The sequence below is a fragment of the Gambusia affinis genome, linkage group LG12 (genome assembly GCF_019740435.1).
Source record: "Gambusia affinis linkage group LG12, SWU_Gaff_1.0, whole genome shotgun sequence".
In the NCBI taxonomy this organism is placed as follows: Eukaryota; Metazoa; Chordata; class Actinopteri; order Cyprinodontiformes; family Poeciliidae; genus Gambusia; species Gambusia affinis.
Genome location: NC_057879.1, coordinates 27,279,028 through 27,303,451, shown reverse-complemented (window position 1 = coordinate 27,303,451; position 24,424 = coordinate 27,279,028). Strand labels below are relative to the sequence as shown.

The following is a 24,424-nucleotide window of genomic DNA, read 5'->3' as shown; positions in this document are numbered from 1 at the left end:
CACTGCACATTTTCCAAACAGAAAGCTAAAGTGCATACATGTTACGATGTATTCCTGTTAATAAAAGGTAAAGTTTACACCAAACCTCTTTATTCTGTTATTCTTCAAGATAATTTGTTGATGTAGTCAGAGTGTTACTTTGTAACTATGTTCATCATAATGACGCATTATGGTTTCTGCTTACAGTCTTGGTGCGATTGACTGTAGTTTCTGTTTACTGAGTCTCAGTAAGTTTACCTGCAGTCTATCCATCAGTGAGGAGGTCTCACCTGGTGGAGTCGTCCTCAGAGAGCCTCTCTTCTCTCAGACCTCCTTTAATTTCCACACAGACCCAGCAGAGCCTAAACTGGAGATATTTAGAGTCAAATCAGCATCAATGTTCAAACCAAATTAACAGCAGCTGACTGAACAGCATTTACATTCTTAATGAACAAAACTCATCTGATGTTCTGGACCTTCCAGGTGGATCTGTGTTGTGGGCTTTATAAAAATATGTTTAGTATTGGTAGATGGTCAGGTGTGGGTCATTGTGTCCAGTAAATTGTCATCATCTTCATTTCCTGAGGATGACGTGTTTATTGGACCTAGAAGTTCTTGGAGTCTTGATGCTGGATCAACACTTTTCTTTTCCACATCATTCAGATTCATAATCATCTGTGGAAAGAAGCACTTAGAATTAGAAGAAGGGCATCTTGCTTTGACTGTTCAGTTTTCCATACAAGTCTTCAGTCTTTATTATAAGGAGATATTTTCCACTTATGAAGCTCAGATTTTAATAAGCTGTTTGGCTGAGTCTCACTTTCCACATTCAGTTTTTTAGTCTTTATTCCTCTTTTTTATTGATATTTTTCTCTACAACAGATTTTGTCTCACATTCAAAGCTGCAAAAGAAAAGGGAAAAATAATGTTAGTTGCAACAAATGATGCAGAACATGAATATTATCAGTTTGAATTATTGATAATTGTAGTAGATGATGCTGGTGAGTAAAGATACCTGTTTCTGAAATATTTAGATTGAATATCAAACTATTGGGTAACTGTCTTTAGTATTTTTTTGTTGAAGTCTAAATGGAAGATCTTATTTTAACTCCCAAACATCAGTTCATTATTTATGTCAGTACAAGTCACTTTAAATTTAAATCAAGGTTTATGAAAGTGATCATTTTAAAGTGAATGTTCTTCCTGCTGCTTTTTAACTTATTTGTCAAAGTGTTAGCTGCCATTTTTCCCCATTTTACATCTTTATATTGTAGCATCAAAACTGATTTTTAGTCTTGATCTTCAGATTCCAACATGCTTGTTGTATCAAAACATTTCCAGATTACAGATTACATCACCACAGCAGAAGCAGATTCACAAATAGAACAGAAAAAACACAAAGCATAATGATTTTCAGAATCCTTCAGAGCACATTTACCTGAATGGACTCTCAGCAGAGATTCAGAACTTCCAAAAACAGCATGAGCCAAACAGTTAGCATCAACAGCTAGCATCAACAGTTAGCATCAACAGCTAGCATCAACGGCTAGCATCAACGGCTAGCATCAAGAGTTTAGCATCAACAGCTAGCATCAACGGTTAGCATCAACAGTTAGCATCAACAGCTAGCATCAACGGCTAGCCATCTGCTAGCAATAACCAGCAGCAGCTCTTACCTTGAGACGTCTTCCAGGTATTGCTTCACCTACCTTTAGATGAGTCCAGCAGATCCTCACTTGATTGTAGCGATTCCTCTTTAACATCCATCCTCAATCTGCTGCTGATTCCTGACGCCATTTCTGTTTCTCAGATGATTCAGCAGCCAAACAAAACGCAAATAGGAGATCGTTGTGTTTTCTGCCGTAGTGTTTAAGATCTCATGATACACAAAATATGCTTTCAATAACTTAATCAGAAAAAAATGGAAAAATGTGTCTGAAGTATAATTTACAGGTGAATATTTCCAACTATCTCAAAACATACAGCAGCCTGATACTCCAGCAGGTGGATTACGGCGCCAAAGTTCTTCTTCTAGTGACTAATGGCGGTTGGGAGACCAACAATCATGGTACATTACCGCCACCAACTGGACAGGTTCGGTGACAGGAAATTAACAGGAAATAAGTAAAATAACTCAAGTACATTTATAATACTAGGTGGGTAAATTAACATTAGCTAACTAAATTATCTCTGTTTTACCTTTTATTTTTCTTACATCACTTTCAAGATTATTTTAATTATTTTTGTTTATTATGATGATTTTCCACTTAGAGTAATGCAAACATGACAGTTAAAATTATAAAATTGCATCTGAAAACACTCAAAACATATTTAATACAGAAATGTGAGCTTAATGAAAAGAATGTTTCCCAGCTAATAAGTGATTGTTTAATATTCAAACTGATGTTCACCAAATCTTGTCTGATTGTTCACTTTTTTTTTTTTTTCCCTCCAGGGGGTCTTTTGTGGGCTCTAGTGTCCCTTATATGATAGTGGGCTGACAGGACAGGGGAAGTAGAAGGGGGAAGACATGCGGCAAATGTCGTCAGGTCCGGGAATCGAACCCGCGACGGCCGCGTCGAGGACTCAAGGCCTCCAAACGTGGGTCGCGCTATCCTCTGCGCCACCGGAGCACGCCCCTTGTTCACTTTTAACATTCCCTCATTCTGGAATAAAAAATCAAAGCTGTGATTTTATTTGATCAGTTTTATCAGTTTTATATAAACCTTTGCTGAACATCAGGTAATTTTACATTAGTAAAATCTGAGTAGATGTGTTAAATTCCAATAGTCATATAAGACTTTTTAATATTTACACAAATCTCTCACCTCAGCTCCACACAAAAAGACAGAAATTTACATAGTAATAGTAAATCCAGTAGTAACTGAGTTTAAATGTAACAGAAGCATGCAAGTGGGAAAATATTGTTTTGACATTTTTAAAAATTAAAACAGAAGTAAACCTCCACCTTACTCACTAAAAAGGTGGGATATTTAAAAATAGGACAAAGGAAAAAGTCCTCAAATGAGATCTTTTTTAAAATGTATATTTGAGAGGTCAGAGGAGAAGCACATCTCTCAACATGTAAAACAAGATGTTGGTAATGTCTGAGAATTTACCATGTTTTCACAAACACTCCATCTTCTCAATGTAGACTATCACTTTCAGTAAATGCTTAGATATTCTAACATAACCTGAGGCACAGGATTAGCAGAGGCTATTGTTCAGCATTACCTTTAAGCTAACTGACAAATCAGGTTCATGCCGAACAACAAGCCATTTGAACAAGAAGAACAGAAATTTCTTTCAGTACAAGTATTTTGGCTAATCTTATGTTCGTTTGGTTGTTCTCAAAGAACTCCTTCATAAACTGAGTCGGGCAATTTTCTTTGGCAACATCACAAAGACTTTGGAGGAAAGAATAAAATGTAGCCAAACTGTTTTTTTCTCTGGGACTGGGAGAAAATACATGAACACGCGCTCTGTACTGCAGCTGCAGCAAAATAATTTTCTTTTTCTAGCAGCCATTTTGCAGCTTAAATCCAACAGAATAAATGTAGCAGTCACTCGTAATGAAGTGGGTGGAGCTCCAGCTGGGTGGCCAGGTGAGGGGCTGGGCTTGAGGCTGTTAGACAAAAAAACATTGTAACGCATCAATTTAGAGGTTTTTGAAACAGATTATTTTACAGACACCAGCAGAGCATTTAATTATTTACAAAAACAACTTTTCTTTTCCTCTTAGATTATGTCTAGAAGAAATGGAAGGATGGAAACATGCAAAAAGTGAATTTGGTATAATAGTGGACTTTTAACACTCATGAGTTCAAACTGGACAAGCGCCAAATGGCTTAAAATCAGGTGTAATTAACTTATTATTAACAACATACCATTAAAAGGTTAAAAACGTGTTAAAAAGACATCAACAACATAACAACGACGCGACAACAGCACACAGACAATGTCTTGTTTTTGTGTTAAAAGTTGCATACATTTGATCTGGATGGCCTTCCATAGATTTTGGCAGTTCATCATGTTGGTCACCATTTACAGGAAATGAGCCTCTTTCCCTTTAAGCACAGCCTTACTTAGTAAACATGAGGAGGCGTGTCTCCCTCGCTGAAAATATAAGTTTGAAAATGAAACTTCTGTCAAAAGGCTCTGGAACATTTCTGCAGTGAGTAACTGTTTTCTCTCTATTCAGTCCTTCATGTTGGTGTTTTTATCTCTTCTCAAACTCTTTCTCTTCTCACCAATAATCTCTTTGTTGTTACAGATTTTGGTCCACTGTTCAGTCAGATTATCATCAGTTTTTATGAATAGTTTCCAGATTGTTCTGACCCAAAATGTTCCTCTTTTATTATTTGCAAAACAAGATGGAGTTTGAGAAAGTGATCGAAGTGGCGACTCTGGGCCGACCGTTCAGACTCGGGATGTTTTACGACTGTCGCCAGGACACAATCATTCCTGGTAAGGATTTATATTTTGTTATTTTTAAATAATTATTTATTTTATCGTTTTGTGAGGGGAAGAGAAGTGGGTTGTTGTCTTTTTATCCTGCCTTTCTCCTTTTATTTTAGCTGTTATGACGCAGTTTCTGTTTGAATCTTTTTTTAGTTTAAAGATTGTTGTCTTTTAAGAGAAACCTGTTACACCAGTCAGGTTTAACTGGTTGGCATAACGGTGCTGAGAACTTTAAATTTCCCCTTCAGTAGAGGAAGAACTGCTCCTCATTTCCAACCCATTAGTCATCTACTGATTTATGTTTGTGAAAGTGATGAGTTTTTTATTTCACTGTGGGCTACAATATAAAATAACACATTTATTGTTTTCATAAAGTATGGTAAGTGATTATTTTCACAAACCAAAAGCATTCGCTTAATAAGACGCTCATTTTGGGATAAAGTCCATGTTTGTTTCAAAGAAACAGTTTTTGACCTGAATGAATGTTTCATGTTGCCAAAGTCTTGGCAAGTTTGGTAAAACATTATTACAGCTAAATATGAATGGATCATAGTAAACCAAAAATTTAATAAAATGCAAACTAAAACAGTGCTACTAAAATTATTACATTTTAAGAGCTTTTCATTCAATTAAGAAGTTGGTTGGAAATGCAGCTGATGTGTTCTTAAACATGTAACAAAATAGGATTTCTTTTTTAAATATTATTTTATTTTCATGATATTAAGATACCATGAAAATACCACGCCCCCCTAAAACAGATTACAACAGGAAATGACCCTCCTTCCTGTCTGTACTCTCTGTGCCTCCTGCACGTTCAGTTGTTTCAACTGTAAAATCTGATGGTAACTTGCCATAATGGGGCTTTCCTAACAGTCTTTAAACGCACCATGTGAGGTCAGTTTTGGCACCAGGTGTATTTGTGAGCAAAGATTACTGATAGCGTCAGATTGTAGCCATGGCAACACAACAATCAAACTATGAAGATCATTTTTTGCACTTTTCCTTTTTAATTATATTCTACATTTAATATTTGATCTCTGCTGAAACCATTAAATCAAATTTAATAGCTTTGTCATTGTAAATGAATAAATGCTAAAAGTTTAGATCTGTGATCTGTTACAGTTAAATCTTTAACGGGTCCCTGGAGGCCTGGGGGTCCTGAAGCTGCTGGGTTTGTTTCTCCTGGTGCTAGAAAATAAAAAACCTCAGAGGAAATGCAGTAATGTCAAAAGTTCTGACCTTTTTGGTCGTCTGGGTCCATTTTCTTCATGTGTGTTTTTAGGTTAACAAGCCTCCAACAACAGACAGAAATAGAAAAAATAAAGGTTAAGTTGCTTTCCTTCATCTTACTAATGTAGATGATTGTAACTCACTATTTTGGCTTCTGACCGTTGATCCGTTCACTACTTTACACCAACAGAGTGACGGTGTTGGTGATTCAGTCTGTCAGGATCTGTTCTTGTTTCAGTTTGGGTTTATTATTTTTTGTGTTCCTTAGTTTTTCTCTTAGTTCTGCCTCGTTTCCATTTCCATTTCAGTTTTTTCTTATTGTTTCTAGTTTATTTCCTGTTTCTGTTTATTCTCTGTCATTATAGGTTTATGTTTCTCCAGTCTAGTTATTCTGTTAGATTTATTTCCTGTTTCCTTGTGTACTCTCCATCTCCACTCACATCGTGATCCATTCTCTATCCTCCTGTCTGCACTTTGATCAGACACCTTATCATGTCTTATAGGACACTTTATGCTTTGTGCTTGACATCGATATGATAAACTTGTAGTTGCCCAGAATGGAAAGACCTTTTCAAAGACTGAACTGACTGTTCCTTAATGGTAACTGTCTGTGTTTTGAATCTATAAATTGTCTCTGAAATTCCCAAAATATGAATGTTTTCTCTGTTTCTACAGGATTAACACTCTGGGACAGTGATAACTTGGAAAAATACAAAAGAGAAACCCCACAACCAAACAGTGACTTTGAAATAGTTGCTTCTGAATCTATTGAGGACAAATCTTCAGCCTTGAATGTTGAAGCATCTTTGAAAGCAAGTTTTTTAAGCGGCCTAGTTAAAGTTGAAGGATCGGCCAAATACCTCAATGATCAGATATCATCCAAAAATCAAGCCAGAGTAACACTGAAGTACAAAGCTACCACAAAGTACCAAGAATTATCAATGAATCATCTTGGAAGAGGCAACATGAAGCATCAATACGTTTTTGAGAACAAATTAGCAACACATGTGGTCATAGGCATTCTGTATGGAGCTCAAGCATTTTTTGTCTTTGACCGAGAAAAATCTGAGACAGAAAGTCACCAAGATATTCAGGGCAACTTAAAAGTTTTGATTGAGAAAATTCCATTCCTATCTATTGATGGTAAAGGTTCCTTACACATGGAAGAAAAGGACAAAGAATTAATACAGAAGTTCTCCTGTAAGTTTCATGGAGACTTCCTCCTTGAGAAAACTCCAACAACCTTCCAGGATGCAGTAGGAGCCTACCAAAGCCTCCCCAAGCTGCTGGGAGCCAGTGGAGAAAACGCCGTACCAATCAAGGTCTGGATGCTGCCTCTGACTAACTTAGATTCTTCTGCAGCTAAACTTGTCCGAGAAATAAGTGTTAGGTTAGTTCAAGAAGTACAAAGTGTCCTGGAGGAGCTCAGTGACCTGGAAATAAGGTGCAATGATGCAATGAAAAACTCTACAACACAGCAGTTTCCACAGATTAACAAAAAACTTAAAAGTTTGTGCTCGAGTTCAGGCTTGATTTTCAACGACGCTATCAAAGAAGCTCCCATCAATCCGAGGAGGAGAAGAAGAGTCTGAACTTGCAGATGTCTTGAAGAAGATTCATTCCTCACCTTTCAACAGCAAAAACCTCAATGACTGGATTGACTGCAAAGAGAGGGAAATTCATGCCCTGAAATCTTACACCAGGTTGATGAAGAACACCAAAATCATCCCATCTCAAAACATCCTTAATGAAGAACTTCTCAATGCAGAGCATGCTGTGTGTTTTGTCTTCAGCTCACTGGAAAGAGATGAGCCATACCTCTCTGCTTTGCTGAACCACCTCAAAGACAAAACCAAGTCAGGAGATTCACACCGTTATGATATTGAGAAGGAACAATGGTATCTCTCAAACAACCTGGCAGATGAAATGAGAAGAAAAGTAAAACTCTTCAGTGATTTTGCAGCTGCCAACACTGAAACCAAGAGCACAACATTCCTGGCAGTAGGTCTAACAGATGAGACACATGAAGGTTCAACCATTTACCTTTATGAAGACGGATTCCTCAACAATGAGAACTTTGAACCTCCTTCAAAGCCTGAAACTGTGACAGCTGCTGATGTAACCCACAGCAGTGTGACTCTGAAGGTTTCTCCTCCCAGGTTTGGAGCAGAGAGCGTCACATCCTACTCTGTTGAGTTCTGTGTCAGTGGACAAGATGGATGGAAACAACAGAGTGAACCAAAACCTTCAGAAATCACAGTGACCCAACTGCAGCCAAACACAAAGTACATGTTCAGATGCAGAGCAGTGACCTCAGCAGGTGTTGGACCGGCCAATGTCATCAATGATCCCATTAAAACTTTACCCTGCAGCCCTCCTGGAGAACCTCAATGTGAACCAAACTCTTCTGACATATCTGTCAGTTGGGAGAAACCTGCTGAGCTCGGACCAGATGTTCAGATCCTGAGCTACACTGTGGAATACGCAAAGGTAGAAGATCCAAAACCATCTGGAACCAAAAGAACCATCTGGAACCAAACAAGGTCAAAAGGTGAAAAGGCCATCATTTCAGGACTTGAGTCAGAAACACAATATGCAGTCAGGATCACATGTGACTGTGGTGAAGCTGGCAGGAGCAAAGAAAACAAGATTGTTCAGGTTCATACAACAAAGTCAAACAGGTTTTCTGATGCTGTTAAAGCATCAAAAAGCTTTGACAGCACCAGGCTTTCTGATGCTGTTAAAGCTAAGAGCAGAAAGCTGGAGCCACAGATTGGACCACTGCCTGTTTATAGAGTTCCTCTAAAGGAGGAGAACATCAAAATAAAGGGATGCAGGTTCTTCAGGTTTGGAGAACCTGTTGCCAAACAAAGTCGTACCATCATGGTTCTTGGAGCTACAGGTGCTGGGAAGTCAACTCTCATCAATGGGATGATAAATTACATTCTAGGGGTTGAATGGTCAGATTCGTATCGGTTCATCTTAGTGGACGATGGTCAAACACAATCCCAGGCTCACAGTCAGATCTCTGAGGTCACTGTGTACAAACTCAACCACATGGAGGGATTTAAGGTTCCCTTCTCTCTGACCATCATAGACACTCCAGGCTTTGGAGACACCAGAGGAATAGACAGAGACGGGGAGATCACAGAGCAGCTCCGTGACCTCTTCACTAGTAAAGACAGGGTCAGTGAGATTCATGCTGTGTGTTTCGTAGCTCAGGCTGCTTTAGCTCGTCTCACACCAACACAGAAATATGTATTTGATTCCATTCTCTCCATCTTTGGCAAAGATATAGCAGAAAACATCAGGATCCTGGTGACATTTGCAGATTGTCAGAAGCCTCCAGTTCTAGAAGCCATCAAAGCTTCAGGCGTACCAAGTCCGAAAGGGAAAGATGGTCTTCCAGTTCACTTCAAATTTAACAACTCTGCTCTGTTTGCTGATAATAAATCTTTTGCAGCAAACACTCAGAGTGACGATGATGATGATGATGAAAACTTTGATAAGATGTTTTGGAACATGGGAACAAAAAGCATGCAAAGGTTTTTTGCTGCTCTAAATCTGATAGAAACCAAAAGTTTGACTAACTAATGAAGTCCTGAGAGAAAGAAAACAGCTGGAGGTTTCAGTTGAGAATCTGAAGGTTCAGGTTAAACTTGGTTTGGCCAAAATGGAGGAGATCAGAGAGACGAGAGAAAAAATCAAAGAGCTTGAAGCTGAGATCAGTAGAAATGAGAAGTTTGAGATTGAGGTCACTGTGAAAAAACCAATACAAGTTGACATCTCAGGTACTGGTAACTACATTACCAACTGTCAGCAGTGTCATGTCACCTGTTGTTACCCTTCTGGAATATCAAATGATGATGATAACAGAAACTGTAAGGTTATGGATAGCAATGGAAACTGCACTCAGTGTCCAAAGAAATGTTCCTGGACTGTTCATTTCAACCAAAAGTACAGGTGGGAATATAAAGATGTTACAGAGAAACGGACAATCGCAGACCTGAAAGAAAACTATGAAAAGGCCACAGGGGAGAAAATGACTGTTGAGGGACTGATGAGAGAACTAAAGGCTGAATATGATGACATGAAGAATGAGGTGAATAAATTAATGGACCAGTCAGCAAAGTGTCTGAACAGACTGAAGGAGATAGCACTGAAGCCCAATCCTCTCACCACTCCAGAGTACATTGAAATGCTGATTGAAGGAGAGAAACAGGAGAAGAAACCAGGCTGGAAACAACGAATTGAGTCTCTGATGAAAATGAAACAAAAAGCAGAGTTCATGGCTAAAGTGGAGAAAGGAGAAAAATCTCTCCTCTGATAAGAGTCACTTGATGTGAGTCTTAAATAATCAGATTTCCTCAGAATCATTTAGATTTTAATTATTACTCTTTGCCCTGCGACAGACTGGCGACCTGTCCAGGGTGACCCCGTGACCCCGCCTCTCGTCCGGTACGCTGCTGGAGAGGAACCAGCAACCCTCCTGACCCCATTAGGGAAGAAGGGTGTTCAGATAATGGATGGATGTTGAAGCTGTTTGGGTCTGCAGAAACCAGGCCTTGTTATGAGGGTTGATGTTTTTTAAATCTCATTTTCTAAGATAATTTTGGGTTCAGTTATTCCTTAAACATAAAGTTTATAATATTGTTGGTTTAATTTGAGTGCCATGTTTTTTCTGTAATTTGATTTAAAGACCTGCAAACATTTGTAAAGAATTTCAGGTAGATGATTTTTATGTGAAAAAACTTAATAATTACTCAATGTGTTTTTAAGAGTTGAACTAAAATAATAAATATTTTATTAATGTTGTTTTGTCTCTGTGTCTTTAAGCTCCTCTATTTAAAACCTGAGTGAAGAAAGTGAAATTAAGTAAAACTGTTTACCTGTAAAATAAAATAATTAGATGAATTTGTAGTAAATTTTTACATAATAATGTTTGTGGGGATTTGGTTAATGAATGTTTCTGTTTTCTAGTTAATTTAGTTCCTGATTCTCCCAGCTGCCTCTTGATTCCCTGATTGTGTCTTTGTGTATTGAATCCCGTCGGTGTGCCTTGCTCAATGGCAGCTCCTTGTCCACACCAGGTCTTCATGTGTTTCCTGGTTTTTGTTTACTATAAGAATCATAATTAAATTCATTTTTGCATCTAACTGGAGTCTGAATGCATCTCAGCCTCAACAACAACAACCAGCTAATTGATGACAGATATTTAGACTTTATGGTGGCAGCAAACAACAAGCTGAAACCGTAGAAAATAATCTATAATAAATTACATGACATGTTGAATGGACAGAATATCAATAAAAAAATAAAACTGCATCTGAAATTAAACTGAATTCATAAAGAAACCAAAACAAAAGCTGAGATTTCATCTTTAATGGGTTTTATTTTTCTATTGTTTCCCAAACCTTTTCATTTTTTCTGCAGCAGGTTGGGTTTGTGTCGGTGAAACATAATGCAATGTTTACACAAACATCCCAGATACAGAAACCTAACAGGTAAATATTTACAGTTTAATATTTACTGTACATGTTGGATCCACAGAGGAAACTTTGACCTGAACTTCAGAGGAATCAGATTCTTCTGCTGCTCTTCATCCTGAACAGAAGAAAATTAAAACACGGAGGAAAAACCTGCTTTCTATCAGCTGCTATCTTCAATCTGTAACCATGGAAACACAAAGCTTTTCTGACCTGAAGTCAGCTGAAGAACATTTCTACAACAATGAAAATAACAGAAGTTTGTTATACAACAAATAAAATAAATAAAAAGATGTTTTTCTTCATCCAATGAGAGCAGAGCAAACATGGAGCTTATTTTAGCTGCTGCTTAATAAAATAGTTTGATGCTGATTGGATGAAAATCCACCTGCAGACAGTTTGGCTGTTTGGGAAGAACTCTTATCGGATCGATTGATAACTAATATTCATTTTATAAACAACCAAAACAATTAAATACAAAACAGAAACAAACTGGCTTCAAACTTTTACCCACAAATTCAACTAACAGGAACCAGAACCGAAATGTGAGGATTTAAACCCAAATCCTTCAAAATAAAAGCATTTTAACAGCTTTGGTTCAGGACTTTCTCTGTAACTGGATCCGTTTTCTGTCCGGTTCTGTCCAAATGTTTCAGGAATTATTTTAATAAAACGGAGTTTTAAAAGATCGATTAGAGGAAAAACATGCCGAGTCTAAAAACTCCTTCAGCTCCTGAATGCACCGCCTGGTGGTGCTTCTCTAGAAATCTTTTTATTTCAGGGTTTCTTTTCTGTTTAACTTTCAGAGCTGAAGTTTCTAAAGCATTTCTGTTTGAAAATTTAGTTTTTATTCCAGACAGAGACGAGAAACAGATTGAACAGGAACAAAAACCTCCAGAAGGATGAATGATGTAACAAACATTCATTTTTAAAAACCTAGAAGTAACATGAGACTCATCATGAACCGCATCCTTCTTCTGCTTCCTGTCAGGTTTCAGACAGTCACAGATTTCAGAGGAACTGTGGTTGGGAAGGTTGAACCTTTGTAACACTGATCAGGTTTCACTGAGAAAAACAGAAAAATCACAGAAAAAACTAAACTAATTGACCCAACAGGTGAACTTCAGAGAGGAAATTAATGTTTTCAAAGAAACCCAGAAGAAACTCCAGACAGTTTCCACCTGTGAACCCGACTGAGCAGCTCCAGGCCTGGACTCCTCCAGGATTCCTCCAGGATTCCTCCAGGCTTCCTCCAGGCTCCCTCCAGGCTCCCTGCTGTGAACTGAAACAGGATGCAGCGGAGCGGGTCAGCGGGTCAGTATCCCAGGTCCAGGTGGATTTTGTGCTCAAACAGCGCGATGAGCAGCATGATGCAGAAGCCCAGCAGGATGCCGGCGTTCTGCAGCAGGAAGAAGCCCCAGTGGCTGAAGCCGTAGTCGCCGGCGTCGTTGTGCAGCATCTCCGGCACCTGAAGGAGAGAAGCAGCAATAAATGATTCTGGAGGGAAGAAACCAGGCTGACAGCATGGAGAAACTCTGCAGAGGAAGAAACTTTCAGTTTGACTTGATTTATTTTCCATTGATTGTTTTACTGCTGCCTGCACCGACTGAACAAATTAAAGATGTTTTTACATGTTTGCCTCAACCTGTGAAGGTTTATTTATTGCTGTTAATTATCAAATAAATTAGTAATTCAGTAAATTCATGTTTGTGTTTAATAAAAGAAACATTTTAAATCAATTCAGCTGTTTTTCTGTATCGGATCGGCCGATACTGAACCTCAGATATCGGATCGGTATCGGAAGTGAAGAATTGGATCGGTGCATCTCCAGTTTCCACAGAACAATTCAAGAACTTTTCAAGGTAAATATCAAACTTTTCCAGCACCAAGTTTTAGAGATAAAACGATAGAAATGAACTAAAAACAGAAACTTTAGTTCATATTTAATACTGTTAATATTTCTGTGGTAATATTCTGCAGCAGATGAACTAAAATAAATTAAAATTTGATGTTATGAAACGTCTCTCAACCTATAAACCTGAAGAACAAAAATATCCTAAATTCAATAATCTGTTTATTGAATAAAATATGAGATGATCAGTAAATCATTGATCAATTATTAATAACAAATATTATGTTGAAACAATTCAAATAAATTAAGAAAAATTATCTTTCTGCTCAAATTAAATCTTTAAGTAAAAAAAAAAAATCTAAAAATGTTTTTGTTTTTCGCAAACAGAAAAACTTGGACGATTCTAAATTATCTAAAATAAGAAACATTTAGTTTGATAAAACTACAGACAGTCATAAAAATGTGATTTTGTCTTTTTATTAAGTTTATGAAATTATCTTTTCCAGATTTAGGCTTTTGATCAAAAGTTAGTTTGACCTTTATGACCTTTATGACCAAACTGTGCAGTTAAAAAATGAAACTCTGCTGATGAAGAGATGAGACGGTTCTGTTCTCCAGAGACGGTTCTGTTCTCCAGAGACGGTTCTGTTCTCCAGAGACGGTTCGGTCCGACTCACCATGTCCACCAGCGACACGTACAAGAAGAGTCCGGCCGTCAGGGCAAAGATCCAGGTGGAAATGTGTTCAGCGTAGTGACCAATCAGGATGCCCGTCACCATGCCGAGGTACGCCGTCATGGCCGACAGAACGTTGTAGAGGATGGCCTGGCGAACCGTCATGCCCGCCTTCAGCAGCACCGCAAAGTCACCTGGAGGGAGGGAGGGAGAGAGAAAGAGAGAGAGAGAGAGAGGGAGAGAGAGGGAAAGAGAGGGAAAGAGAGAGAGAGAGGGAGAGAGAGACCAGCATCAGAATCTGATCAATCATTACAGTCATCAATTAAAGCTGTAACTGCTGCCAAAGATGTTTAGAACAAAGTATTGATCAAAGGTTGTGATTATTTATCTACATCTGGTTTCTTCCTCTCTGCTGAGTCAAACCAACCTGTTCCCCTCCTGGCCTGTGGGGGCGCTACACCAACAACCACTGAAGGAAACCACACAAAAACCTCTGAGAACAACTTCCTTTTTCTCCAGATGGAAACAAGATGGAGGCGTCAAATTAAAGTGTTTGTCCTCCATTTCTCTTTAGTCTTTAGATAAAAACCAGGAGACATTTCTGCTGCTAGCTTAGCGCTAAAGGGAGAAGTAATTAAAAAATTTAAAAAGTAAATAAATTATAACGTTTATGAATTTCTAGAACATCAGAAAATGTTCATTTTGTTACATCCTGTGAAGACAGAGAGAACTTTACCTGATCAATGTGGAGGATATGAACTAAAACGTTTTATGATTTTTAGTGGAATTATTGTGAAAACGATAAAACTGACAACTAGAACCATTTATGTCTTTTTTTGGACAGTATCACTGACAGAAATGCTGCTCTTTGAAAATATTTTAAAATCGTTTCTTTATGACTCCAGTCACATGAAACCGTCTGATTTTTCCACCAATCTGCTGACAGTAGCTGTATTTCCAGACTTATTGGTATTTATCGATACGTTCATTGATCAGTAAATCGCCTGCCGCTCTCACCCAGCTCATGTGGCAACTCGTGGCAGAAAACGGCCACCGATGTGCTCAGCCCGCTGGACAGACTCTCGCTGAAGGCGGCTCCTGCAGACACACAGACACTCCGTCAGGCCGTGCCCACCGGCGGCTTCCCGGGCCGTTACCGTGGCGACGGTGGCTCACCGATGGCGAGGCCGTCGCTGAAGTTGTGCAGGCCGTCGCCCATGATGACCATCCAGGCCAGCGCGGCGACGCCGGCCTGCTGGAAGTGCTCCTCGGAGTAGGAGTGGGAGTGGCTGTGGGGGTGGTGGTTCTGGGAGTGGTGGTGGTGCAGGATGTGGTGGTAGTCATGGTGATGGTGGTGCATGCTGTCCGCCTGCCCCACCGTGTCGTGGAAGTGGGAGTGGCATTTGTTCTCGCAGTCCTCGGCCGAGTATCCGGCGCCGGTGTCGCCCCCCGCGGGCCGGCCGTACGTCTGCTGCGTTACCACGGAAACCTGCGGCGTCAGCATCACCTGCTCCTCCTCCGACACGCCGCCGGGGAGCTCGCCGAACGCACCGGCGCCGTTCGGCTCCACGTCTGATGGAGAGGAAACAGCTGAGAGGAGCACTTTGTGTTGGATCAGAACCGGGTCAACACCAGATCAGAACCGGGTCAGAACCGGATCAGAACCGACTCTCACCTTCGTTTGGCTTCAGCTCGCTCTCCTCCAGAGCCGGCTGCTTCTCCGGGTCCGATTTGTCCGACTGGTCCCAGTTCCTCTGGACCTGAGAGGAAAACAAACATGAACATCAGAACCATCAGAACCAACAGAACCAGAACCTCCATGATCCATAAACACTGAAGCTGCACATCAACACTGCAGGTCAGAGTGTTTATATGACAGGATATGAAAAACTGTTTAATTACAACAAAGTTATTTTATGAGAATAAAATAGCAAAAAGAAAATAAAAATCATAATATTATGAGAAAAAATATAATATATATTTATAATATCACCAGAATAAAATCATTTTGTTTTTCTGCTGTATTATGACTTGTTTTGTTTTAATATTTATTTAAGGACCTAAATGTTAAATTTACTGCAGTTTTGTTGAAAAAGCTGCATGTGGCGCCACCTGCTGGCTGAACTCAACCTCTCATTAAATTCCATCCTGAACTATTTTCTGCTGCATTAATTAGCAGATATTGCTGCCATAGAGATGAATGTAATCCTGTCATCTTTTTCTGCTGGTTCTTTCTGTGACGGTTCTGAGTTTTTATATAAAATCAGAATCAACTTCAACACAAAACATCAAAGTTTCATTTCCAACCTTTTGTTTCTTGTCTTTGTACATTTTTCCCAGAGTCAGGAAGTGTTCGATCAGGAACATGAAGTAGACTCCTCCCAGAGCCGTCAGGCCTTTCCACACGCCGTCCATGTTCTCCTCGTTGTGATGGTGAAGGGCCTCGGGGTCGTCCAGGTGATGGTGGTGGTTGTCCGGGTGATGGTAGTGGTCGTGATTCCCATGAGACTGAAGACAAGGAAACAAAACGCCTCAACGACGCTGCAGCTGCTCCACTCAGATCAGCACAGAGAGATGATTTAGTGGAAGAAAAAACTCCAACTGATGGGGTCAGATTGTTAGAGATGTAGGTCTGATTTACAGTTATTAATTGTTTGTTGTTATTTGTTTCTTAATCATCCACAACAAAACCAAAACATTTTGAAATTTTAGTCAAAAATCCAAAATGGAAAAAATAATTTTAGATTTTTAGAAATTGTTCCGTGTGCAAAAGTGAAAAAAAAAACAACAAAACAAAACAAAAAACAAACCTTTTGATTTGTTTGATTTGTGGAAGGAATGAATGACACACAGATTGAAATCCTGCATTCATCTGCTTTAGATTCAGGATTTCTTCCTATTTTTATCCTTTCTGTTTCTGCATTTTAAAATGTTTTTCAAAAATATTTTGGGTTTTAAATATTTTGAGTTTTAGTCTTAAACTTCAAACGTCGAAGCCAAGAGGAAACAGAAGTTCAAACAACAGATTTATTATTTACGACAATTTAATTATATCAGAAAGAATTTTACTGTTTTTCCAGCAGCTTCTTTATTCCTTTATGTATAAAAATTTGTCATTATATTTCTTAAATTCAGAAGGAAGAAGAATTCAAAAAGAGGAGGCTAATAACTCATCCCTGTGGAACACCATAAGCTAAGCTAAGCTAAGCTAAGCTAAGCTAGCTGATGAAGCTATTGGGACTGAAGATTCACGTTTTACAGCTAGAAACAGCAAAAAGGAAAATCTGGACCAACACAGAGTCATGTTAAAATAAGTGAACAGTTCTTCCTGTATCTCTGCGGTAAAACGACTCAGTAGAGTGAAAACCGACGTAACTAAATGTGAGGGTCTCATTTCGCTGCGACTCACATGAGGAATGAGGTGCAGGAAGGCGTCGCCGCTCAGCGTTCCCACGGCCAGCGCCACCAGGAAGCTGAGCAGGAACTTGAAGAAGACTCTGTTCATGAGGGGGACGAGGAGGACGCCCAGCAGGGACAGCATGCTGATGATGGTGATGGAGACGAAGCCGCCGACCCAGGCTGCAACAAACCACAGAGCGTCAGGAACCAGAACCTTCAGAGGCAGAACTTCAGTCATCGCTCAGCGATTCTTAACCAAACCGATTAGTTTTAGTTCTGATCGGACTGACCGTTAGCTTCGTTGGGCCGAGGCTGGAAGAGCAGGTTAGCATTTATTTAAAGGTGAAAAACAACCAGAGACTTTAATGTTTTTTAAATTATACATTTAAAAGGATCTAGAAGGATTTAAATCTAAAAGAATTTGTGATTTTTGATCAATTTTATTAATTTTTCTCCTCGTTTTGTGTGAATGTTTGACAGAGTTGGAGAAGACGAAGGTTAGCAGGAACCAGAGACACTGAAGAGGAAACAGGAAGTTAAAAGAAACGTTTTACCACCGTTAAACCCCTCTGTTGACCTTTGACCTCCCAGCCTGAAATCGTCTCACCTGTTGCGATCTGTTTGTCGTTTTCGCCGCTGCTGGGCTCGCTGTGGTTTCCATGGTGACCGTGTAAATGTTTGTGGTGTTTATGTCCTAAAAATAGAGAGAAATAAATAAAACCCAGGAGGAGCTGATCTGTAATATTTAATGATTACATGAATGTTTGGAGACCATTTTGAAATAATAATAATAATAATAATAATAATAATAATAATAATAATACAGAAACACAAGTTTTAAATTCTAACAAACATTTAGCACTGAAACTGGAAAACATTTTAAATATACAAAATAAATCAACAAAACAAATAAAATGAATTTTTAACTCTCTAAACAAAATGTACTGACCTTCAAGAAAATGTTTAGTTGAGACCAAAACAAAACCCAAAGCTTTGGCCTCAACTAAAACTTTCTAACTAAACAGTTTTTGGTAGAAAGAGAAAAAAAATTATTAAAATTGATTTATTTTTTTATATTTTCATTTTATTTTCTCATATTTTGGTTTTTTGTGTTTTATTTAGTCAAATTTTATTTTTTTAGATTTGAGTTTTATGAATTATTTTCAAATCTTATTTCACAGATTAAGGTCCACGGTTTTGGGGGCGGAGCTAAGACGCATCATCCAGGTTGCCGTTAGCAACAGCATTTCTATTGGTCCGTGTGGAGCAGGTACAGGTGTTACTCTTTAAATGACTCAGAAAATAATTTTGATTCAGAAGTTTTTCAACGTTTTATTTTTAAACTTAATCTCAAATGTCAGTTTTTGAAAAGTTCTTTGTTTGCAATAATATTGAATCAAATTTCTCTCCATGAACTAGAATTTAAAAGAAGCAACAAATCAAACTTGCTTGGTCAAGTTATTATTTTTCATGAGTGGAAGCAGAAACTGCTGATGATGCGATTCGTCGCCAACATGACAAAGTTTCAGATTAGAACCTGTTAATCCAGATGAACCAACATTTCCAGATGTTTCTCTGATAACGGTGGAGGAAAAATCTCCACCTGACTTTCCTACCTGGGCCTTCGAGTCGGGGGGCGTCGCCGTGGAGGAGACACGCCCCGCTGTCGATCTGGTGGAGGAGGGCGGGGCACAGGAAGGAGAAGTCTCCCAGGGCGACGCCTCCTTCCTGGGACATCCCATGAGAGAGGAGGAGGCCCGAGGCGTTCAGGCACTGCAGGAAATACCAACACTCAGTCAGTCCTAAATGTCACAGCTGTATCTGAAGCCACTGGAGGTTTTTTCTGCTTCAAACGATCTGATTGGACGCTGGAAAAGACTACAGTTGTTATGCTAATACGAGTTAGCATAACCGTGACGCTATGCTAGCCTAAAATGGCATCTCAATGCTAACCATGTAGCGGCTAATGCTAATGTCAGCATGAACATTTCTAGAGAAGCTTCATGAAGGATCCTGAAAACCAGATTAAAATAATAAATATTTCTGATTTAATCTCATATCTCTTTATTTATTCCAGAGTTTCCTCCAGAAAACCTGCAGACCCAGACGAGGAGCTGCTGGGCCACCATGTTCCCTGTAGATCTATAGATCTATACTAAAGAGAACCTCTTCCTGTGTCAGTCGAACCTCGTCCTCCTCCAGGCTGCGGTTCTGCAGATGATCCTGGTCCAGTTCATCAAGATGACCTGCTGGATCGGTTTTGACCGCCGTTGCCGTGGCGACCGTGGTCGCTCCTTCTCCAGCCAAGCTTCTCTTTTGGGTTTTCACCAACAGTCCGGCGCCGTCGGCGGTTCTGCCGTCCCGACCCGGCGCTGCAGACACAGTGGGTTGGGTTTGCTGCAGGTTGTGGGTTCTGTTCTGGCCGGCAGCCGGGTGTTTGTGATCATGATGGTGGTCATGGTGGTGGCCGGCTCGTTCCCGGTGCTTCACCATGACGTTCCGGATCCGGTCCAGGCCGACGCTCCGCAGCAGACGCTTCAGGCCGTCCAGAGAGATGGATCCGTTCTCTCCGTACCTGAGACAAACAGAACTTTCTGCTTTCAATACAGTAAAGATTAATATTCATGATAACTTTAGGTTCAACTTTAAATATGTCAAATAGTCACAATAAGCAATAAATCAATAAATCACATGATAAATTAAAACAATATCAATTTGCATGATTTATTGTTTTTCTCTTTCTGGATGATAAAGTTTCTCTCTGGCGTTTTGGTCTCAACTAAAACTTTTTGAAGGAAAAATTAGTTTCTAGATTTTTCATAATTCACTTTATTCACAAAATGTAATTAATTAATAATGCAAACTTTGTATTTTTTATTACCTGCTACAAATTTTTAATATGATTAAAGATCAAAAAATAAAACAACTGAATATGATAAATACATCCAGTTATTAACCAATCATTTATTAATGAGTTCATCTATAAATAATCAATCAGATCTAAACTGTATGGATGTTTAAAGGCCTGAACTTCTCATGTTGATACTAAAATAATATTTGATCCAACATGATCAACAGTTCACTAAAGAATTGCTGCTAATTTTAGGCAACAAAATGTTTATTTTCATATTTAAAAAGGGAATTAAATCATGAATTTACATTTTTACGAGTTTCTAAAATTGAAAATTCTGCAGAATTTAAATTCTGTTTTATCTGATTAATCGTCAAAATCATTGATTACTAAAATAATTGTTACTAGGAACCCTAATAGTTAAAGAAAGTTGAGTGGAAGGAAAAAATGTGTCAGGAAAATCTCCAGCAGTGTAATTAGATTAGTTGTGGCTGCATGTTCTGAACCATAAATGTTCAGAAGAAACGCTCCAACCCATCGTACCATAAACACATTTCCTCTCCCGTCTAGCTCACCTGTGGAACAGCGCCTCCAGGTGTTGCCTTCGGGCCCGCTCGGCCCGCTGAGCGTCCACCACAGCGGTCAGGAGCCGGGCGCCGCCGGAGGCCTCGGTGGGGGACGGCGAGCAGTCCGCCGCCGCCCAAACGCAGCTGGCAGCGAAGCAGAGCGTCGCAGCCAAGATGGCTGCAGCCATCTGGACGGTCAGCATTTCTGCTGGGACAAAACGTCACGTCTGGATCACCGGAGAAAAACAGGAAAACTGGAAAAGTCAGTGATTCTGCCCAACAGCATGGAGAGCAGAACCAGCATAAAAACCAAGCAGAGGCCTGAAGAGCTTCAGATAAATAAACACATCAGTCTGAGTGAAAACGCTGCAGAAGTGGAAGATATAAATATTTTCACATAAAATTCATCATTTTAAACCAATCAGACATTCACTGAGTGATGCTGTTTAGTGTCAAACATTTCCTAAATGTTAGCAGAGGATGAATCAGCATCTTGAAGCTGCTTGTTTTCACACTTTAGAGCAAAAAAATCCCCAAGTTAAATCATCTTCTGACCTTTAAAAACAGTTTCAGAGGAAGGAAGCGAAACAGGCTGACTGAGGCCAAAGAGGAACTCTGAGTTTCTTAGAGTCCACATTTTTAATCAGCCTAAATATTTACCAAGGTCCAATAAAAGGTTCAGCTAATGGATTTTATTCTTTAAATTATTATTTTTCTCACATGGATCTATTTGTGTCTTTAATAAAGTTGGTGGTAGTTATAATAAGCTCCAGCCTGTTAGAAACTGAAGGAGTCATCAGTATTACACACAGAGAGCCACATGTCGCGATACTTAAGGATCAGATTATTCTAAAGACATTTGTTCTAGAAATCCTGTTAAACTGGAGTTTATAAATAGATAAAAGGAAAAGATGAGGATCAGCAAGGAATAAGGCTAGAAGATGAGCCGAATTAAAAAGGAGCTTTTAATAAATAATGTGGCAAAAAATTACATTTCTCATCATCTGTGTGGCAAAGAAATATTAAAATATTTGTTTTTCTGAACGGAGTTTGGCAAAGAATAAAAGGAAAAACCCGAGTCTTCCCGGTTATTACTGTAGAACAAAATTAGTGTTACTATTGCTAATTATTAGAGGTAATTAAAGTTAAATCAGGCGGTCACTTGTTGAAATAAACCGTGTTTTTACCGGGTTGTCCCTCATGCTATCAGCCCGGACTGGGCTTCCCCGCTCTGGATGCTGACAGGCGGGATGTACCAGATGGCTGCGGCCCGGAATCAGGCCTCGCCCAGTCTCAAATTTAACCATAAAACCGTATTAAAAACCGTGTTCAGCGGGCCGAGCGGCCACGCGTGTCGGTGTCCCACTCCGGACCCACTCACACAGCGGAGGTAAACAGAAACACGTTGGTTTTGTGCGCTCCGCACCAGTCCGGTGCCGTGTGCACAAAGGCGGTAAAACCCGGAAACTGCGCCGCTGAACGCCGCCCGCGCCGCGCGGAGAGGACCGCAGCGGGGCAGCAGCGGCTCCAGGCGGCTCGAAAACCCAACCGAACCGACATTTAAACGACTTGGACCGACTTACGGGGGAAATCGGGTCCTTTGTGGTCCTTTTAGCTGCTCCTCGATGCGGTTCGGCGTGTCCAGTCCGTCCGCTTCGTTCAACAATGAATGAGCTTGGAGGCGCCTTCGCGGACTGTAGGAAATCTGAACTCAATCCACTTGAGGAAGGAAGGATGAGTCGGAGGAAGCTGCAGAGCTCGTTATCTCCATCCACTAACATGAAGGTCGTTTGTTCATGACTCTGCAGCTGTTAAATAAACCAACAAGACAAAAACATTTTAAAATTAATCAGCTGTAAAATCTGTAATATGTCAGGAAGAGAAATACATTTTAACATTATTCAAAATGGTTGCAATTATCGGGCAGCTTTATTTTAAAACATACTGATTTATAATCCAGGAGCAACATTTTCTATTACCAGACTAAAATGATGATCATGTTGGTACATGAGAGTGATTTATTTATTCAGTTATTTATGTTTTGAATCTTTTATGATTTCTGCTTTGTTATGTTTTTTCATGTTCACTGTTTTAAAAAAATCCTGCAGACATTTAAACACTTAAATATAGGTGAAAGGTGAAGTTCTTTCCATGTATTAATGTCTGGATGGGATAGAAAATCTCCAAGCTTGTTTTTCAGGATGAGAAATGAGAAAAGTTAAAAATTGAACTTGTTTTTCTGGACTGGATAAAGACGAGGACTGAGCATCTTAAATCAACATAAAATTAAGATTCCAATAACAAAATGACCCAAAGTTCAGTAAAAAATAAGAAACAGAGTTGATTTGTCCTTTAAGGTTGAAATCTGGATATTTACTCCCAGATCAGTTGGAATCGTTTTGATGAGCAGCTGAAAGGAAACCAGAGTTCATGCTGAGCTCCTGTTAGGCCTGATTAAAATGACCTCTGACCTCCTGTCTCCAACGATGGACATCCAGAGTCTGGAAGCCACTTTAGGCTCCAGGGAGACGACTGGGAATGATCCGGAAATATTCCCAACTTTACTGTCTGGATAAACAAACAGGAAACATTTAATCTGTTTCTGACTGGGTCAGAACTGCCACCAGTTTGGATCTTAATGGACGTTCTGGATTATTTTATTGGTTTATGTTCCTGTCGTTGAATCACAACTCCTTTATTACCCATGATGCATCTGTTTATGATTCAGGAGAAACATTCCTCCCATCTTTCTCCCCTGGAGGAGGACGGAGCGTTTTGTGTGTAAAATTGTTACTTTTCTGCAGCAGAAACATTTACTTATTGTACAAACTGTCCATCGTAATCTGAACGTTGTGGCCTTGAGTTTGATTTATGAAGAGATTATTAAATACATCAGCAGAAACGAGCCGATGGAACCTGCAGCTGTTTAGATGAAATTTTCTTTCAGTTTTTTCTCTTTTTGCAGAAAACGTTCCTGATTTTCCATTTTCTGCAGCTGAACGTCTCAAACAGAAAGTTTTTAAAACGTTTGAATCACATTTTAAAAGTTTTCAGAATAAAGATTTTCTCTGTTTTAAATTAAATTAAATATTCTGCTGAAACTTTTTAATCTCAGTGTTTCTGAAATCCTGACTTTATTACACGACTTCTTTTAAAATCTCAACAAATCCATTAAAGTTTGTTTGTAGAGTGAAAAAAATGCAAAACAAAAAGTACATAAATACTTTGGTTTTTTCTGTTTTCTGTGCTTGTTGTGTCTTTCAGCTGATCTTGTTCATTTTCTAAAATCTTGATTCTGTGTCGTCATTTTGAACCGTTTCTTATTATTGATGTGTTTTATTATCTTCTCTGCTGTTTAATGAAACAAACCTTCATGTTTCTTGTCTTCATGTCTTTTCTCTCCTGATCCTGAACAGAAGTTTTTCTGATTAAATATTTTTCTGGAAACTTTCAGAACAGACATATTTAGTTATGTGAACTTGTTCTGTTTTAAAGATCGAGTCTCTGCAGCTGCAGCTCTCTGGTTTCAGTGGAAAAGCTCCCTGTTTTCCTCAGAGGTAACCTGGGATCAGATGGTAAAAGTCTCACACTCGGTTGAGATAACAGCTTCCTGGGCCGATCCCAGATGGATCAAACCCACCCAGAACAGAAAACACAGGAGCGTTCCCTCTGCTGTGTTTTCAGTAACTAAAACTCTCCTCTCATGTGGAAGGAGACGGCCTGAGCTGAACTATCAGATCCAAGCTTTAAAACTTCTAGTTCACAATCTGAACGTTCATCAATCAAACATCCAGCTGGGATCATTTATCCTCCATCCATCAGTTTTTTGTTTTCTATGTTTCCTCCCAGTTGGGTGAAAATCCAACCAGATGACCTGAAGGCGTCCAGATCAGCAGAACCAGCAGATGTTTGGTTCTGATGGATGG

At 39.3% G+C, this 24,424-nt stretch overlaps 1 protein-coding gene and 1 pseudogene across 10 annotated transcripts; one reads left to right on the top strand and one right to left on the bottom strand.

Moving 5' to 3' along the window:
- The first annotated feature begins 4,143 nt into the window (after window positions 1-4,143).
- On the top strand, window positions 4,144-10,826 carry LOC122841662 (annotated as a pseudogene).
- A 211-nt stretch (window positions 10,827-11,037) lies between these two features.
- Window positions 11,038-22,207, bottom strand: slc39a6 (solute carrier family 39 member 6). 10 transcript variants are annotated; one of them, XM_044135203.1, is made up of 12 exons: window positions 22,082-22,207; window positions 20,508-20,706; window positions 19,248-19,656; window positions 18,698-18,854; window positions 17,689-17,775; window positions 17,092-17,261; window positions 15,990-16,190; window positions 15,358-15,442; window positions 14,859-15,272; window positions 14,700-14,780; window positions 13,686-13,876; window positions 11,038-12,624 (listed from the first exon to the last, which is right to left on the bottom strand). In XM_044135203.1, exons 2-12 carry the CDS (start codon window positions 20,699-20,701, stop codon window positions 12,472-12,474), a joined length of 2,142 nt encoding a protein of 713 aa, XP_043991138.1. In that variant the 5' UTR covers window positions 20,702-20,706; window positions 22,082-22,207; the 3' UTR covers window positions 11,038-12,471. The 10 variants fall into 10 exon arrangements, with proteins under 10 accessions (XP_043991138.1, XP_043991145.1, XP_043991142.1 ...); XM_044135210.1 differs by having other exon boundaries at window positions 14,859-15,254; window positions 19,269-19,656; window positions 22,082-22,204; XM_044135207.1 differs by having other exon boundaries at window positions 19,269-19,656; window positions 20,508-20,703; window positions 22,082-22,204.
- Between the last annotated feature and the right edge of the window lie 2,217 nt (window positions 22,208-24,424).